General features: G+C 38.7%; 2 protein-coding genes across 8 annotated transcripts in view; one reads left to right on the top strand and one right to left on the bottom strand.

Annotated features, from left to right (window-relative positions):
* MYZAP (myocardial zonula adherens protein) overlaps nucleotides 1-18,959 on the top strand; it is a 78,760-nt gene extending 59,801 nt beyond the window's left edge. For 5 of the 7 annotated variants that reach the window (XM_075505914.1, XM_075505915.1, XM_075505917.1 and 2 more), the window contains 3 exons: nucleotides 4,216-4,299; nucleotides 4,727-4,827; nucleotides 6,300-9,952. In XM_075505914.1, coding sequence (XP_075362029.1) covers nucleotides 4,216-4,299; nucleotides 4,727-4,827; nucleotides 6,300-6,405 — 291 coding nt within the window. In that variant the 3' untranslated portion in view covers nucleotides 6,406-9,952. Of the gene's footprint in view, nucleotides 1-4,215; nucleotides 4,300-4,726; nucleotides 4,828-5,505; nucleotides 9,953-15,500; nucleotides 16,197-16,859; nucleotides 17,083-18,065 lie in introns of those variants that run through there. The other 2 variants (XM_075505920.1, XM_075505918.1) reach the window with 2 other exon arrangements.
* On the bottom strand, nucleotides 10,876-15,412 carry LOC142411040 (uncharacterized). The gene is made up of 4 exons (XM_075504227.1): nucleotides 15,404-15,412; nucleotides 14,058-15,083; nucleotides 11,384-11,466; nucleotides 10,876-11,051 (listed from the first exon to the last, which is right to left on the bottom strand). The coding sequence occupies exons 1-2, from the start codon at nucleotides 15,410-15,412 to the stop codon at nucleotides 14,355-14,357; spliced, it is 738 nt and encodes a 245-aa protein (XP_075360342.1). The 3' UTR covers nucleotides 10,876-11,051; nucleotides 11,384-11,466; nucleotides 14,058-14,354.
* Nucleotides 18,960-19,984: the final 1,025 nt, after the last annotated feature.

Raw genomic sequence — 19,984 nt, 5'->3', positions numbered from 1 at the left:
GTAATATGGGTGCTCTGCTACATTCTGGCACTGCTTTCCTTCTGCAGCGGCCTCAAAGGGTAGCTCTGCTGGATCTGGGGAGCTGGGACTGCAGGACTTTTTTCCTGAGGCTGAAACAGCCTCTCTCATTTTAGCCACTGCTGAATTTATTTCTCCTGGAATGTATTTGGTCTGTGTGGCTGTGTCTTTGAGTTCATAATGTTCTGAAGATCCACCAAAAGTTTTTGTATGTTACCCAATTCACAGCCTTATCATATCTGTAATCTGCATGGTCTAATCATTCCATTCTGTTTTACTGCTAGACTGAGGCTTTGTGCGTGTGCTGATATAGTACCACATTGTCTCTTCTCCATGCTGTAGAAGAGAAGGTATATTTTAAAATTCTGGCATAATTCTTCAGAGGGACAAAGTAGATTGATTTAATGGGTTCTGACTGGTACTGTGTAAACATGTTAAAATGAGGCAGGGAGTGCTGTTGTGTATGGTTCAGTCTGCCAGTCCTTAGAGGATTCTCACAAAAAAAAAAAAGTAAAAGCAGTAACATTCCTGCCAAATTATAAAATGTCTTTTTGGAGTTCACGTTTGTGTTTGGGAAGGGGAGGAAGCCATTTGTCAAGGTCTTCCTCTTTGTGTTCTCTGTTACATTTTAAGGTGTCCGTGCTCATTTTTGCCTTCAGACTATTCTAGTTAAAATAACTCAAAAACATCCTTAGGGAGTTGGTGTCTTTGTAGCCAATGTGAAGAATAAACAAATATAAGTTACACTAAACCTATTTGTACATAATACTGGTAAACAGTTACTGTCACAGTTCATTTCATGTCTTAGAGCCTTCGTATCATAGAGTGAATATAACTTAAGGTAAATGGCTATGAAATACAAGAGTTTGGTCTTGCTTTTGGATAATAGATAATTCAATCACTTATTTGGAAACAGAAATATTTTGTGTTTGATGTAAAAACCAGAATAGGCAGCTGATGAGGTGTATTATCTTCCATAACAAGAATGGATATCTGTCAGGGCAAAAACCCTCCCCGATCACATAGCTGTGCTTGGCTTCAGTCGTCTTTGTGTTGTACTGATTACTGGTGTTAAAATTATTTCCTTGTATGCATAGTAGGAGAACAGAATATTAATAGAGAAGACCCACTTGAAAGTCCTAAAAGAACAGTTTATCTTTTCTGAAGCAGAATTTGGCAGGACTGAAGCTATTGAACCAGTGAAGATATAGCTGACTTAATTTAGTCATACTGTTAAACAAAGTTATAATTAAATATGAAGATCAAAATATGTTCTATGATTTTCTGAAAATGCTACAAGCTGTGTGTTTCTGTGATTTGAAAACTGAAATTATAATGGCTTTACGTGACATGGATAACTTTTACATGCACTTTAAAGTAAAAGAAAAAAAAGGAAATACCTAATTTTGAGAAAGATGGATGATGATAGCACTCATATATTCTGTAACTGTTCAGCTGAAAACACTTACTGTATGGAGATTACATTTTAGCTTTTCAAGTAATAACTGCTCATTATGTCGATGAGATGTGATAACTGAAGTAATGAAGACTAAATTAAAGTTGAGTTGGTTTTATAACTCTTCATTTTTTGGTTTAATTTATGCATTTGTTTTGCTTCATTTTTTTCATAGTTCTGTATGTTTTGATTGAAATGTTTTATAATACCTAGCAGTAAATGTTCGGGAGGGTGATAGTACTACTATTGTTTTGATTGTTTGTTGTTGTTACTGTTGGTACTGTTGTTTGTACCTTTGAGTATTTTATCATTTTCTTTTAGCAGGATGTGAATATTTCTACTAATCATTGTTTCCAGACATGCTGAAAAGTTTTACACTGGTGGTTTTGAAGGGGTTTGTTAATGTTCTTTCACAAAATCGATTTTAAGATACAGAGTATAAAAGTGACTAGTGAGAGTGCATGGAAAATTTGACCCAAGTATTTAGAAATGGTCTTTCTTGCATATCAATGTAACATAATGATTGCCAGGAAAAATGAATGTATTCTCAGCTTTCCTTGATTTCAGTTTGGCTGTTCTACAAAATGAATTCACTTTAGTAAAAGTCCACTAATTTTTTTTACTACAAATACTTTTTACTTTTTCCTTAAAATTGTATCAACAAAGCCCACAGCCAATCAATAACTTGCCAAAATAAAGCTACCTCACTTAATGTGAAGTTTTATAGAAAATACCGATTTTTTTATTATGCATAGGTATTTTAATAGTTTTTTTTGTGATAAAAAAGCTATCAGTATAGACCTGGGTTTTTTTCTGCTGGCATATTGCCCAAAAATACAAAGGAATGTGCGGGATACACACTTTTCTAGTGCTGTAATGGCAGTTTGAGTATCTTTCTTTCCTCATCTAACATAGCTTTAAGGGGTGCACTTTTTTATATATACAGTAATAGAGACTTTACTAAAAGCAGTGCATGGCAGACTCTGGCATTCCATTTGTGATGTGGACCATCCATTTTTACTAGCTTGGTTTGCTTCTGATTCTGCTTTCAGGCTTAAGACCTGAAACTTTTTATATCTTTAATTTACTTTAATGAATTGTGGAGACAATTGCCTTAGATAATGCACTGTTTGGTAGAGCAGAAGCTGTTGGTTGGGCTCTGCCTAGTTAGAGAGCTGGCATGGAGCAGGGAGAGGGGTTTAGCTAATGATGTTGCAGCACCTCAGCTGAGATACACATTCCCATGGACTTATAGGGGGAAAATAAGGTTTTTGACTTTCATGTCGTTTGACCTGAAATGGCTTGTTCAAGAAAAGTGGATTGAAATTTAATTGGAAAAATTACTGACCTGACAGCATTTAACACTGAGAGCAAAAAGAGTATCCACTGCTATCAGCTTTCATTGCTGTTGCTGTAGGACAAGACTTGCATGAGCACAGAACACAGTGGGAAATCTGTCTTCCAGTTCCCACCTGCGCGCAAACATGATGCAGAATCCCTTTTCGCCCTCAAACTGATCTTTCAGTGCACTTCTGATGATTCTCCTTTAGAAATATTTTTAACACTGCTTTCTGCAGCTGAAGTAGACTGTAACTACAGATACAGGAAGCACCTTGTCTTCTGTGCTTGTAAAGTGGTGTGTGTCTACAGCTGTCTATGAGTAATAATCTGAACTGCCTCCCGGGGAAGCAGTAACAATTGAAGTTGTTATTTAGCTGTTGTTTGGTTTTGCTCTTTTTATTAGCCGCTATTTTAGTAGGTGTAGTCAGCAGGGGTTGAGAGAGAATAACAAGTGACTTTTCCTTTGGTCCAAGGAGAAAATTCAGTTTGTTTGCACAAGATGCTATTGTCTCCTACATGCGGTGAACTGAAAGGAACTGACCTCTGTGCCAGCCAACAGGTCTCTTAAGACAATTGCTGACAACAGTATGAACCTCACACAGCAAATCGTGCTTTAAGCAAAGGGTTCAGAAGAATGGAAAAGGAAAACTGTGGCTTTAGGAGCTTTAGAAAGCCATTTCCACACAATCAGAACAGCTTTGGGCCAGCAGCAAGGTACTGGTATGAAATCTGGGTCACACCCAGTTTCTCTGGTCATACCTCTTGTGCTGGTAGCAGGGAAAGATTTAATGCAAGAGTTCTTGTTGTATGGCTCTATGACCAGCAGAAATCCCAGAATATAAGGAAGATTGTCTTCTGTTCCATATAGAACAGTATTAAGATGAAATGCTCTGGTGCAGCTAACTTTATTTTAATTTTAATGAGTATTTGTGAATAACTTATTTCCATTCCCTAGGTATAAAATGAAAATGCACTTTTTTTCAAGCAGTCTGGTATGCCAGGAAATAACTGAACAAATAAGACCTTCAAGAAACTGGCAAACATGCAACATATTTTTGGGTGTAGTTAAAATTGACTGGAGCAAAGGCCTTTGAATCAAACACGGAGTTTTCCCTAGTTTGCTTTGTTATATGACAATGCTTGAGTTTCCCTTCTCTTTCCAGAAAAATACAAATTCTTAAAAGCCATGTTAGTATACATGTATCATCTTTATATAAATGATCCTAATTGTATGGGATGATAGCTAATCCATAGATTAAAGCAGTTTGTGAATATGTATAGGTATTCAATTGTTGCTGAATAATAAAATTAAACATGTTTTCTTCCTGTGGTATCTAGGTCTTTTCCTCCTCTTCCCATCCCCGTTAGACTAAATGTCTTTGTTTTATTTTTCTTCACAGATTGAAATGCTAAGGAAGAAAGTAAAAGACAAGGAATTATTTATAATACAGCTTTTAGAAAAAATCTCTTTCTTAGAATGTGAGGTAAGGCACTACCTTTTAAGTTTATATTATTGTGATTATTTTATGAAACCAAATAAAATTTGAACCAATGTCCCCTGATGTTATCGGGATGCATATTTACTATATGTATTTGCTGTTCTTCAGTATGGCAATCAAACTTATGACACCAGTCACATGAGGAATGTATGTAATACAAAGTCTCAATATTCATGCTAAGTTTCTTATAATAATGTTATAAAATTGTATGTTAATTACTTAAAAGAGAAGCTTCTGAATAAAACTGTTGGTTTAATTTTTTTTTTTCCCAGAAGTAAGGATTCCTTTATTTTCTCAATAAATACTTTTATATTATTTCTTGTGGGGATAAGCCAATATGCAATTTTATTTCCTTGTTTAATTAACATAATTTAAATAAAATAAACTTGTGATGAAAATTACTGTTTTCCAGAATAAAGAATTACAAGACAAATTGGACTTCTTAATGGAAAACCAACCAAAGACCAATATAGAAACCAGAGATACTGGTGTAGGATGTGATCTTCCATACAGGTATTTACTTTTTCTGCTTGTTCACAGGAAACTGCTTCATAATGTCCCTTATTGGTGCTGTATTAGTAAACCAGTGTACTAATAAACTGTTAAGAGTGGATTGTGGAGTTTTGCAAAATTTTCCTGAGTTCAAAAGAGCACATCAGCTAGGTGTAGTGTACTTCAATGACTTATGGAGTATGATTTTTTTTTTTTTTTTTTTAAAGATGCAAACATATTGCATACCCTTGGGGAGTATTTAGTTACAGTAACGTGATTTAAGCAGGGACTAAAGCTAGAAGTCAAGAGATACGACTTTGTGAAATATGGGAGATATTGATGAAATGTGTCTGCTAGCAGCGCAGCAGAAGACAATGGACATCTCTACCCTGAGGCTGGTTAATGCTGGCTTCGTGCATGCTTTATTCTTTGTGTTCCGGGAGGTGCGTCCAGGACCATTTTAAAGGGCAGGCAACACCAACAGTAACAGTTTAGGGCTGCAGCAATTTCTGGAGATATCCTAGGCAATCTGGTGGAAGACTGCCAAGTAAACAGTACGGTAACATTAGCACTTCTGCACTGGAATGGTTGTCTCTGATCTGTGGTGGCCAGTGGCTCTGCAGCCTGGCTTTGTAAAGATCCAGATATTGTGCCTCCCCTTCTCCTCCTCCCCTTTCTCTGCCCTGAACACTGCAACAGGGTTGCACTGAGCCCTGGAGCAAGGTTGTGGACTTGCACTTGAATCTTCCCCCCAACAAGTCACCACAGGGAAGGGCAAAACAGAAACCAAAATAGTAAGGTAAGAAGGACCATTGCACATTACTTTTTACTACCAACAAGTAAACTTGTCCATCTTAACTGCCCTGCAAATTGAATCATTTAGTTTGAAGAATGCATATGAAATCAGCAATCTGCAATACAAACTAAAATTTCCTTCCCAATTTAAAAATACACTCATTTCAATGTTCAGCCTAGAGCCTATTTTAATGGCATGAGTTTTGAAACCTCAAACAGTGTTTTTCACTCAGGATGCCAAGAGAAACCTATCTTTGTCCTCTCTGGGGCCCCTCTATGTAACCAACAGCCCCTACTTATCTGATATTTTTCCTGTTTTTGAGATTTATATCTCTGCAGAAATTTACCTCTATGCAGTTTAGATTTTATGGGACTACTCTTCACAATTAATTGTGTTGTTAAATGTAATATTGCTGTCTTTATTGTTGCAGGATCCTTAGTCCTAGTAGAGGTATTGCTGGACATTCCAGTATGAGCTCCAGCAGATGCCTGCATGTGAACTTGCCAGTATCTGCCACAGTTTTTATCAAATATTCTTTGTGGCATTATAGAAAATAAATATGGAACATACCAGATACACTCAATAGTTTCATTTTAGCCTGTCAATATCAATAACAAGGCACAAGTTCATTGCTGTGGCATTTCCAGCCCAGCTGTCTGATACTCACTCAGTAAGCTTTTTCTTGTCTCCTTAACAGTACAAGTACTGAGAACAGAAGATCTCCTGAAAGTGCAAGGCCGGTGAGGACATACACCCCATTCAAGAGAGTGTTGGAATTTAGCACAAAGAACAGTACATCTTGAGCATTCAAGTCAACGTGCTTTCAAAATACGAGCAAATATCTTGCACCTTTGCAGCTTGATTAGATAAATTTTTATCACGTCATAGAGAAGAACAGCAGCATGGATTCTTGCTAAATTTAGCCTGAAAGCAGCTTTTTAGTAACTTTGCATCTGAAGTTACTACTGACATTAACTGTGAAGGGGATATGGAGGAAGCGGGATGAGTGAAACAGCAGTCAATATTGCTTCTTTAGAAGCTGTCTAGTGCAACGTGTCATTTCAAATGCCTGTAAGGAAGGAGTTGTATAGCTGTACAGATTTTTCTTCAGTTGTATTGTAATTCTGTTTGTGTAATGAAGTTCTAATATTTTATTTTCAATATTACTAGAAGCAGGATCTGAAACTATGCTGGCAGAGGGTATTAGTCTGAAAGCTCCCCCTTTGTCAATGTACAAAGTGTGAGGGCTGTTCACACCTGTCACAGAAACCTGGTATAGGTAAGGGCTGTGTTCACCTGGAAGTTGTTCACTCATAAACAGCACTCTTTTGCTGGGAGGGAGAGATGCAACTGGGCTGTTTCAAACAATTCCTTCAACGCATGCAGATGAATGTCGTGTTTGTTGCTCGAAACAGTAAGCGATAGAGCAGATTATAATGGATTTTGCTTTGTTGGACTAAGGCACTGGTTTGCACTTCCTCAGTCATGGGACAGAGTGACTATTGGTGATACATTCAATAGTAATTGTGTAGGAAGATCCCTGTCACTTTTTTTATTTACTTTTCCATTAGAAGAAGGTATTTTCATTAAATAGAATTTTGCCTACAGCAACCTGCAGCAGTCCCTGCAATTTGTACAGCAGTAGCAATCCTGAATCAGGATTTTGATTTTTGAGTACTCTTTTTTTTTTCTTCCTTTTTTTTTTTTTTTTCTTTTTCCCAAAGCACTTAAAATCTTATCCTTGACTTCAAAGTACCAGCAGGAATGACTGCATCTAGTACTGAACTTATTTAAATATATATAGGGTATTTTTTTACACCTTGTTTTGATCTCCCAGTCTTAGTGAACTAAAATGAATTCTGAATATTTTCTTGTAGTTCTATTAACATGAATGAAGGGCATTTTTAAAATACAGTAACTGCTATAGAAAACAAACAACTTACATTTTGTATGATTAATATAGTTCTTGCATTGAATGTCAATCCCAGGAGGTACTCACCTTGCCGCAGGGCTTCACAAAGTGATTGCTTTTATCTCCAGTCTAATGCAAGTTCTTAAATTCAGTACTGTATGTTCAAATTAAGTATACTCAGTAGCATTGTATTTAAAATAGTAATATTGACCTCATAATCCAAATCTTATTACTGCATTATTTCACGGGTTTCTGAATTTGTTAGAGAACTTTGTTTATTCTGTAGCTGTGCTTTTAACTACTAAATAAAGAAGCCTGTTTTGATGTGGTACAGGTATCTTGCAGAAACATTAATTGCTTGATATAATCAGAGCATATACAAAATAAAATGGGAAGTTCAAACTTCTCCAGCTTTTGTGTTCAGATCATCCTCTGTTTGCACATAAGCTATTTTTTTCCTCGTGACCTGTTCAGCTCCTGAGAACTTAAAATGGTCATTCTTTCTAAAAAGTCAAACACAGTATTATGGATTGTATTATGCACAAAATTCAAGAAATAATTGCAATCAAAGCCATTACCAAAAAGGTAAATTATCTATTGTGTGAAGGAAGCCTGTAATCTTCACTGGTATAGAAGTTGCAAATATTAACAGCTGCTCAATGTTTCTTTAAAAAGAATAATTAAAAAATACAGTGTTGGTTTTAATAGCTCTAAAAGGAAACTGTTTACTTTGCATGTAATGAGGGAGTGCAAAAGATCTCATAGATATCAAAAGGGAAAAGAAAACCCTCCAGCTGTCACATTAGTAAACAGGCATAATACCACACATATGCTTAAACAGCTTTTCCCAGAGAAGAGGTGCAAAACCTCTGGAATGGGAAAGGGCTTGAAGAGAAGGTCCCTGAGAATAAAGTCTGCTCCCTATAAAAACAGTCCTCGGACAAAGCACCCTCTCATTATGCAAAGCAGAGGAATTGTCTTTTACTTGAATACCAAAGACATGGAAACAGCTGACACATGGAGAAGCTGTAGCCTTAACCATGCATAGAGTATTTTTGATTGAATGAAGTTTTGATGCTTGAGTGAATTTGGGAGACTGAGTTTGCTGAACGAAGTTCCCAAATAACAGTTAATTTGATCAATAACTAAATGAACTCTGGTTATGAACAACTAAGAACATGAAGTGAAACTCTAAATGAGAAAACATTTAAATTGGAAGTGTCTGTTGGTGAACCCAAAAGATGACGGGTAATGACCCAACTCAGATTTCAGGGATAAGCTTTGTACTTATGTAATCATATCTCCCTCTAGTGGCTGATAGCAGCAAATATTTGGACAGTATCTGTTTTTGAAGAGAAAGACACTAAAAAATAATCCCAACTATTGATGTCCATTAGGGATGCAACTTTAGTTCATCACATAATGCCTTTTAGCATTTTTTGTGCCCACATATTCTTTCTATATTTCAGGAATTTAATTCTGAACCATAGTTTGTGAAAGTTACCCTCAAACTTAAGACGAATGGATGAAGGCAGTATTTATAGATAAAAGGAAATGCATATTGTTGTAAAAGACATTAACTGACAAGTTTAAACAAGTAAAAAGACTTTATCCCTCTGTTTTTGGCCAGAATTCAGAAAACAGAACCTGATGACTGTGAAGTGCTCAGTGAAGGGTAGGAGAGGGCAGGATGAAGTATCAAAATGCTGTTTTGACACAGACTTCAAAAGGAAGTTCATTCTACTTTTAATATACTCCTGAGGATCTCCTCTGAAAATACTCAAGCTATTTTAACTCTGAGACTTGCAAAATGATGATCATCTGCTCAAGACTACCAAGACTGCAGCAAGGCATTGAATTTTTCCTGTAAAAGTCTTCTGTGTAAATTCTGTCTTGTCTATTTGATAAAATGGTATTTTTTTTCTAAACCAAAGAAGGATGGAAGTCTATGCTATATTTTAATAGCATTTTGACATGCAATGAGCTGGATGACCATCATTTGATTGGACTACTGGTCTAAATTTGGAAACTGCGAAGAACAGGAGAGGAACAGTATTTATCTAATTGTGTTACATGAAAATGTAGAGCTTTCCAGTCAAATCAGCAGCAATGTAAATTAGCATAGATGATAACAAATCTGACTGAAAAGACTGTAACACTTCAGTATAAATTTTGTCAATTTGAGATTGGGTTAATTAGTACTGTAACATTAGAAACTAGTAAAATTTCTGTAAACATCAATAAAAACCATATAGATAGGTCCCAGAAAGTGTGTTAAATATAAGTCAATTGTATGACTACATTTGTACCATGATAAGTATTCTTTTGTGATTTATTCCAGATACTCTGGAAAGTATTTTGGGATACAGTTTTCATATATGCTGTATAAATAATGCAGTTACATTGTATGCTTTTAATACAGCCTGTATGTAGGACTTGAAAAGGATAAATTGCAATAAATATTGTATTTAAACTTTCTATTCTGTTGTGACAACATTCATTTAGAAATAACTTACTTAAAACCTTGCAAACTCTTACTCTACGCAATCTTTTTTGTTCAAAACATGTGTGAATGCAAAAGCGGTTCTCTGGAGCCTTGATGTTCTTGTCAGTGTTTCCTTTGGCAGACAGACTCTTGAGAACAGGAAGACACTCCCTTACTAAAGACTCTTCTCAAAGCCAAGTAACAAAAGTAGATGAACTCTTTTATGAAATAAAGAACTATTTACTTGCACAGGACAAACAAGAACTGGGCAGCGCAGCTCTTGCAAAAAAACCCAACAGCTTCAGATCCCACAGATAAAATCTGAGTACATCTGGGATACTGCTCTCCAGGCTTCAGCATGATGAGATTGGGATGACCGTGGCCCATCTTTTTTCACAGTTTATATCCACTCACTGATAATAGAGATTTATCTTTAGGACTGACACAATGAAACAATCTACCTGTCAACTACATATGAAGAGGTTATGCAAACATGACAATCACAGTGTTACTGGTTTGCAATGCTCAGCTGAAGAATGTGAAGTTTTTTACTTGAGTAGTGCTTCCCTATGTATGTGTATTCAGTACAGATTGCCAAAAGGACCTCATAAAATCTTGCTGAGATCAGCAATGCTCAGTGCTGAAACCTACAACATAGGATTCTGGGAGCTGGATACTAATGCTTTTTGGAGAGGCTTTAAATCCTTGTTTTGACACCTGAAGACTTTTAGACATGGACAGATGAGCAAATAGGTAAGAAGTAAGTTCTCTCCACATTGTTAAGTCTGTAATTCTGTACAGGAAATCCCTGCTCCACAGAATGGAGACATACATACTGAGAGTTTCATTCCACTTACATTTTACTTCATTCCCATTCAGCACCTGGGACTGTTTGCATGTGTAAAAGAAGAAATGTGCTTAAGAGACCTGATGAGTTAAGGCCCTTCCAGCCCTACCTCAAGCACTAGAACATGGAAGAAACACAGGAAAACAAGGTGATAGCAGCCATCTACAACTTCAGGTATGTGAAAACTTTCAGAAGAAAAAGGGACCTGGTGGATTAAAGAGAAAATATGTAAAAGTGAACATCTGTGAGGTTACAATATTCTGTAAAGGTGTGTGTGGTGTATAGGCATACTACAATAATCTGACAGTTGCTCCCCATATGTAAAACAGTATGTTGATAGGTATAAGTATATACAGGATTGTTTTTAAAGTGTTTGGGGCTTTTTTAGAGAAATAAGGTTAAGGGAGGAGTTATTTTCTTTAAATTAAGGAAAATACAATTAATTATTACAAAGGTGCATCATACTGATTAAAAAAGTTTTCTTTTTCTTTTTTACATGAAATTAAAATGATTCATTTTAATTCCAAATATTCATACCATTTTTTTTCCTGTTATTTTGGGGGTGGCTTATTTTGTATGTGTGGCTTGATTCTTCTCCTCCTGCCCCTCAATATTTCCACCTAGAAGCAGAGAAACTGTAAAAGTAGTCCCCGTCCCCCCCCAACCAACTTTCTAAAGTCTCTTTTGCCCCTTTTCCTAGTGAAAAGATCTAAGAGTAACATTTATATATTTACAAAGTTGAAGAAAGGAGAAAAGGACAATAGAAATGATACCTTTAACAGAAAAGAAGCAAGTGTCAGTTTTAATACCAATTTTGGGCAGACTCAGATATTTCTGACAAGAAATTCTTCTACCTGAAAAAAATCAGCCAGTTGTACTTCATGGCCATTTCCCCCAAAATGTCATATGACTAGAATACATCAGCTTAGTTGTAACTGGCATTGATAAAACAGAAATACTAAAAATTCAGACACAAATATCTGTTGCAATGTTCCTTGTAACTGGTGTAATCGATTAAAAAACAATCTATGCTAGAATAAGTTACTTAGTTATTTGAATACCTTTCTTTTTAGCTGTATTATATACGAAGATGAATACTCCTGGGTCACACCTTGCTTCATGTTGGTTTTTTCATGCGGTTTGTTCTTTTTTGTTAGTGTACCTCATTTTCTTCTTCATTGTCATTCTAATAATTTAATTTTCTTGTAGAAGTAATACTAAATTGTATAGTAATTCCAACCATGCTATTGCAGAATAAATTATTTTTAACTCTAGATATCTAGTGACAGAAAACAGACTGACTGAAAACTATCTAATAATAGATCTTGAGATAATGTCCTAAGTGACAAACATAGGAAAGCCTGTTATGTCAGAAATAATAAAAGGCGCATTTTTGTTATATACTTAGCTCACATGAATGCTGATCAAAATATTCAAGAAACTGAAACAAAATAAAAGTTCTAATTAAAAAGGCCAAGCATGCGCTGAGGAAAACAATAAAAATATGACTGTGCACTGCAAATAATGACAGTGTATCAGTCTCCCAAGAGAAGCAAGAGCAAAGTCCTAAGACTAAACCTGCAGTAGGTATTGCTGGATGATGATTACTCATGTTCAGAGTGTGGCTAGTGAGGATTTTCCTACACACCTGTATTTTGCCCCAGGGCAAGCACTGTGTAAGTATATAATTTTCCTCAGCCCCACAAGTGCTCCATACTTCTGGTCCTGACTGAGAAAGCTTAAAACTATTTTTCGTTCTTCAAATTTGTATCTAGATTGATACTATCTAGATTGCGCTGTAGCTAGGTGCTGCCCATCTCTCCATAAACAAGAATGTATTTGTTCCAGCACCTTCTAAATTTCAGCTATTTGTTCATCATTCTGGAACTGTGTGTTACCTGTAAACAGACTATGGTATTCCAAACCTTAACACTCCCGAACTGTGAAGATGAACAATATTCCTTCCCAATGACCTTGGACAAGTACAGGCTTGGTGAATGGTATTCCAAGTGAGGCTACAGAATGATCAGTCGTGATTCCCAGCAGTCATGTTATTAGGACTTTATTCTCTTCATTTTTTGCTCTATTTTTCTGTGTTTATGCAGTTTAGCACATAAGCTGAAACCTGCTGTAAATACCAGCATTACTTTTCTGTACCTGTAAATAGCAGCAGCTGAACTGAGATGAACCATCATCACGTAAGTGCAGAGCAGCCGTCTAACGAGATTTTTCCTTCTAGACTCTCACTTCCATGCAGGCAGAAGCAGTGCTGTTTCCATGCCCAGCCTTCCTACTTTCTCCAGTATACACAGGAGAAGGAGGCTAAAAAGCAAGATAAAGCATTCCTTCTTCAAGATGCAGAAATGTTACATAGGTGGCATAACTTAAGCATGCGTTACAGAGGCAGCAATTCAGAGAACTTGTGTCCTTATAACAGTGGGTGATCTCTTGGTGAGAAAAGCTCACAGTGATTTCCTCTTCCCTCAACTCTTAGGGAAAACTCCCTGAGGGATTTTCCACGGGAGATGATCCAAGTTGTGTATAGCAGACAGTGAAACGGTCTCCTCAACTAGTCACTTAACTTGGCTTTTCTCACCCTGATCGTGGTATTTTTTTCCATGGGTAGCTGCCTACTTGATTAATCTCATTTCCCCTGGCCCTCAGCCTTTCCATTCACCTTCCAGCTGAGCAAACAAAGGGGCGGGCAGCCATTTTAAAACGCTTCCTCCTCCAGTCCCTCCGGGGTAGGCCCTCCGTTCATCCTGTTCATAAAACAACTGTTTTAACAATCTCTGAGAAATGCGCCTCTTTACTATTACTTCGATCAAGAAACCTCCACTGGGATCAGCTTAAAAAGGCTGACATCTGCCACCTGGGAACTACCATTCCGCTAATGACCTTGTTCCTACTAGATGGAGTGGACTTACTAAAGCTCATGGCACTTGTATCAGTTAGGAAACTTGGCAGTAAGCAGGCCAACATTGTATCACAGTCTAAATTTCTATATCGAGTCTCTGTATCATACATAAACACGATGCCATGTAAAGAAAACTTTAACAAATCTCTGAAAATTAAACCTTGAGTCCTAAACTGGAGTTGATACTCCGCTAAAAGCTACGCAAACACATGGAAATGGCATGGCTTTCGTCACTGAAAATGCAAAATAATTAAAGCAAGAAACATTTAAGCTTCTGCAGCTTTTTGCGCGTACCCAGAGCGCCGAGTTCAGCACCAGCAGTCTGCCTCTGCTCCGCACAACTTCGCACACCCAGCCTCAGCTGAAGTATGTTTCTTGAATACGAGGTCAATTTCTGTAATAAGGATTTTGTGACACAAGGACCGACGCGGAACGTAACCCACGCGTGTCCAGCGCGCGGCGGCCAAGTCGCCACGGCGCCTGACGCGCCCTGCGGGGAGGCCGGCGCGTGCTCCTCTCCGCCCCGCGCAACAACTGCTTGAGCCGACAGAAAACAACCGTCCGACGTTATTTTAGGCTTGTGTCAACGTATCAAAACGCGTCCCGGCGCGTGGGGTGGAAGCCCCCACCGGCCTCTGCACCCTGAGAACGCCCGCCTCGCCCCCCTTCCCGCCCTGTACTGGGGGTGGTTTCTCCCGCACTCCCCGGGCCTCCCAGAGGGGAAGGGGCGGGGCCGCTCGCCTGGCGCGGCGGCCGGCTCGGCGCCGCGTTCCGACCAAGTCGGGCCCTGCCGCCCTGCCGTCGCTTCCGGTAAGATGGCGGCCTCCGAGGAGCTGCGGAAGCGGCGCCCGCGGCGCCGGGCCCGGGCGGCTGCCCCGGTGACCGGTGGCGCGGGGCGGCATGGCAGCGGCGGGCGGCGGCGGCGCCGCCGGCCTGCGGGGCCGGAGCCTCCCCGAGCTGCGGGAGATGCTGAGGCGGCAGGAGCGGCTGCTGGCGGACCGGTGAGGAGAGGCGGAGCGCGGGCGCCGAGGAGCGGGTCAGGCCTCCCGCCGGCTTCGCCCGTCCCCGCGTAGGCGGCAGCGGCCAAACCTCCTCCTCTTGTTTAACTCTCTTCGGGTGCTGATGAAGCTGCGTGTACCTCGCAGGGGCTTCCAGCTTTTGCCGCAGCAGCGGCGCTCTCTGGAGATGCGGGGCTCCCCGCAGGGCGCGGGGCTGCCGCCCCTCCGCGCTTCCCCGTGGGCCCTGTCCCCGCCCGGCCTCTCTGTAGCTTCCCTGTCGCTGCGGTAGGCTGTGGAGCCGCGCAGCGCCTTCCTGTCTGGGCTCTCAAGATCACAGCCGGGGGGACATCGTTCAAATTATACGTGTCTGTGTGGTTTTACAGCCTGTGGGTGTTCACAGCAACACCTGTATGGTTATTTCTGGGCGTATGGACAGAGAAACCTGTGTGCTCCACTGTGATGAAAACACGAAATGATATTTGCACGCTGCACTTTTCAGAGCAGCAGTTACATCTTTGAGCAGAAAAAAAATGTAATAGTTGCTTTATCACAGTTGACATCTGAGGCTGCAAGTGCTTTGCATCATACCACTTTTCAGAAGTCTAGTATGTAAATAAGAAACTTAATGTTAGAATGAGAAACCTGCCACATTAAGTGTTCTAATAAAACAGTTTTGTATGTCAGATTGAGATAGGATTGTTTATACCCCGTTTAATAGGGGTTTTTTTGTTTGTTTTAGGAAATTCATTGCTAGGCTTCCAGATAAGGGTAAGAAGATCTCCGATTTTGCTCAAAAGCTGACGCTTGCCATTTTACAAGAGGAAGAATTAGCAAGGACGGCTGAGCTGTTATCTGCTGTCAGGTTGGAGTTTCAGGTGAAACAGGAGGAGATTAATACAAGCAAACAGCAAGTTATCCTAAACGAGGGCACACTAAAGCGTGAAGATTCCTCACTCTTTAATGAAAACTCTAATATTAAAGAAGTTTCTGAAATTTCTTCCCAAAGGCAGGAGGCAGAATCTGTCGAGCAAGATGCGACAAATACAGCTCTGGAAAATCAAAGGACTCAGAGGAAAAACGATAAAGTAAAGACTGTTACAAAAGATCAGAACCTTTTTTGTGAAGTTGTCTCCAAGTCAGCCATGAGCAGTTGTCTGAAAAATGATCAGCAGATATCTCAGAGCAATATGGAGGATGGGACAGAAAGTACAGATGCTTTGGACAACAGTAAAGACACGTTGGTTGATGCCTTTCAAAAAGTTACAATTGTAGATGGGGATAATAGTGAAAAAGTACTGGAAAAAGAGCAGAACGTGGCTAAACATGAGGGCAATATCTTTGGAAGCCTGCACCCCAAGACACCACATTATATTGAAGTTCTAGAGTCTAGAGCCAAGAATCCAGTCATTAAAAAAAGCAAATTTAAAACAAATGTGTAAGTATTATGGAATAGAAAAACCTTTTGTGAAATAATTGACTTGTATAAAATTGGAAAAGGTACAGAACAAGCATGGTAAGTTTATTTTCTTGTGGTGATTAAAGAGATTTAAAGTTATATGATGTGAGGCTAATATGTTGGCTCTTTAGCATTAAGTGCCACAGAATCTCAGTATCGAGTGGGAGTCTAATTGTACCCATTTGAAACAATTGTCATGAATCTTCATAGAGTTTCATAGCTTAAGCCACAAAACTATTAAACAATTGGCAAAACTTTCTAGTGGATCGATTCTAGAACTTGTAGAACTTGAATAGCAGGTAGCCTTTTGCTTTTCCTGCGCCTCTAGAGATATTACGATTCACATTGTCTGTACTGATAGCAGTAGCAGTTTATACCTCGTGTGACTCCCAAAGCATTGCTATTTCATGCTTGCTAATTAATTGGCATACCTTTTTTGTTCACTATCAGGAGTAACTTGTGATATTGTCTCTCTGCAGAGAAATCTTTTTAGTTTTTCTGAGTGCTGCTTATTTTTATTTGTTTATGGTGTCATAACACTTCAGATTTCTTTTCAAGTCTTACATGTTGAAAATAAGTTTTGGAACAGAAGTTGTTCAACCTTGTGCTGCAAATTTGGGTCACAACTTTTATCTCTTCCAGATTATCAGGGGAGCAAAGTGGATCATCGCATGGTTCCTCATCCAGTCAATCACCTGGGGGATTTGGCTCTCCAATTACTACTGAAGAGAGACGACTTAGAGATAAGAAACATTTGAATGACATCACAGCAGCTCGGCTGCCACCGCTTCACCATTCTCCTGCTAAGCTATTATCCATAGAGGAATCCATAGCAATTCAGATACAGCAAAAAGGAGCTTATGAGGTATAAATTTACAGTTTGGTCTGAAAAGCAATTATATAATTGGGATCAATCCTAAAAAAGAAAGCATAAAGGGATCTTTTCATACCGATGAATTTGATGATGAAATTGAGGTGGGCAGACTTTGAGGAAAGGCACTTTTTCTTGTATTTGATTCTTTTAATGATATAATTAAATAATGTATTAATCCCTTCTGAAACTGTTATTCCTGCATTAAACAAAGTCTAATGTTATTCTTCGTGTGTTTCTGTGCTAACCTCATTGCACTCACTTCACCTCTGACTAGAAATTTAAATGTATACCTTGCCTCTTTAACTCTTTAAAGAGTTTTGGCCCTTGCATAAATGAAGGCCTAGCAGTATTTGTTATTCTTAAAATATGCAAGTATCTGCGTTTGCCTTTATTTATGCTGTGCCTGGAGAATCTGAGTTCTGAGGTTCTTCAAATTCTGTTGTAATGGATTTTGATTTTGACTTTCCAGGTAGTGCCGAGCTAATGTTTAAATTAGACACTATTGTAAAACTGTTCATTGCTGCTTATTGTTTAAAAGCACTTGCTAATTTAGTCATCTTGGCACTTTAAGGAAAGTAATTTATTTGGAAAATGGAGACAGATTTTTTGCTGAGGTTGCTGAATGACAAGCATTGCTATTGCTGTGTGGTTACTATGCACAGCTGCTCTCTTATGTGGACTGATTTGGTTCTGTTAAAGCTGACATTAGTGTATCACAGGTGAGGACTGCCATATGGGGAATTTCAACTCTTATAAAAGGTCTTCAAATATTAATAGCACAGTTATGTAGTGTGAAAAGAAACGTGAAATTTCTTTGCTAGTTACTAAAACTCTTAATTAAGCCCACTCTGGAATTACTAGTATTATGATTTCAAGTTTATACTTTAGTATATTAGTTTTTTCATGACCAGGATAAAAATGATAAATGAACACTTTCTAACTTGTGTCCTTTTTTTTTTTTTTCTTTTATATAGGAAATGCAGGCCAAGCTTGCAGCACAGAAGCTTGCAGAGAGATTGAATATAAAAATGCTCAAGTTTGAACCAGAGGGAAACGCCTCAATGCAGTACAGAGAAGTGAGAGATGAAGATTATTTTTCAGCAGAGGACTGAATTCAAGAAGGAATGTCTGAGGAGGAGCCACGTAACTGATCTTTATGCAGTACTTCTTAAAACCCAAACCTGGATATTGAGAATGCTTGATCTAGTCAGTTTTTTTTCTTCAAGTTTTAACATTACAGCTATGGGAAGGGTTCAATATAAACCTCTTAAAGTGTTATTAAGTGGTAACCCCAGTGTTATTTGGGGACTGTTTTTTGAGCACTTGGGGCAGTTAATCCTCGTGGAATGCCTCATAGTTTTCAGCTAAGCAAAGTGAGCTCTGTAGACACTTTTGCAGGCTATGATGAGTCATCTACAAGATAAGTTTTCTTCTGCACAGAAGTGTGATTGCAAGGGGCATCGGCACACATGTCCATAAAGTAAGCTAAGGTGCCTCTGAACTGCTCGCATGTATGAAGGCTTTTTTTGTACAAATGTGAGATACTTCTTTTATCTATTTAAGATTATCTTGCTCTTACTGTATGGTGAAAATACATGCCTGGACAGCTACAATAAATATGTGATAGTTAGGCTGTAAGTTAGCTTCTTATCACGTGAGAAGTTGTTTCTGTGCCCGCACCTTAAAATAACACTTTCTGCCTTTATGTTATAGGTTAAAAATTTCAAGTTATTTTGTAACTCAAATTCTGTTTGGGCTTTAAGGGACTCTGCTGTTTCATTTTTGGTGATTACTGCAAAGCACGTCAAGAGATCAAGTTAATCTGAAGACTTTAATATTTTTATTAAAGGTCTTGGTGTTTTTCCATATTTTTGTACACTGTTTTCATACTTTGGAATACTATTTTTTCATAGCCTGATACTGTAAATTAAGAGATCCGCCCTCTGGTTTTCTTGGAGAAAATGTTCTGTGTATTTTGCAGTTTTAGCTGTTCTTTGAGTGAAAAAAAAACCCTCTTCCTTACAATAACATTTTCTGCCTTTTAATATGAATTTTGAACGATAAGGAACACATCTGAGAAGTATTTAACAATGATATTCCACTATTGACTACGATATTCCAGCCCTAGTATGAGTTCAGTTCTAAAAAACAAACCTCAGAGATTCCTTGTATAGCCTGGCAACACCTGTTTTCCGAGACACTGTAGCAGCAGTGTGTGCAGGGCAGCTGTGTGTGCAAGGCTCTCCCCAGGTTTGTACATATTCCTGCAGGAATGGTGTCTCTGGAAACCAAGGGTGCTCCAGATGCGAGTCATTCAAAAAGCTGCACGATGTCATCTAGAAATACGGGATGAAAGTCTCTGCCACTTCTTGAGTGCATACAGCACTTTACTAGCAGGCAGTAACTCTCTCCCAGATGCTCCACAAGCTCTCTCAGGCAGTGCCTGTGGCACAGTCTATACCCTGGCAATGCAGTTTGACAGGTGGAAATGCTGCTAAGCTAGTATGTGCTATTTTTTTAGAGGGTCATCTGTTGCTCATCTGTGATGCCTCTTTCCTGTACCCTTTCCTCTCACAGGTTTCTTGTTCTCATGGTTCATTGGCTTCTCATTAGCTGTGTGCTCTTCCCTTTTCCTCATAAGACTTATCTCCTGTCACTAAAGCAAATTCATATTCTGCATCCCTGCACCACCCATTCCCTTTCATATGACATATCGCTCCCTGTATCTGCATTGAACTTCTGCCACGTGTCACACATCTTCCTGCCGTTGCTATCTTCACTTGCTTTCTGCAACTCCATCTAAATACCAGTTGTGCACCTGGGCACCTTCTACATACTTCAGTCATTTGAGTATGTCACAGAGACCTGAATGTCTTTGTGTTTTTGCTGCAGC

This window comes from Mycteria americana, chromosome 6 (assembly GCF_035582795.1).
Source record: "Mycteria americana isolate JAX WOST 10 ecotype Jacksonville Zoo and Gardens chromosome 6, USCA_MyAme_1.0, whole genome shotgun sequence".
Taxonomy (NCBI): Eukaryota; Metazoa; Chordata; class Aves; order Ciconiiformes; family Ciconiidae; genus Mycteria; species Mycteria americana.
The sequence above is the reverse complement of the archived record's forward strand: the minus strand, read 5'-3'. Positions and strand labels throughout refer to the sequence as shown.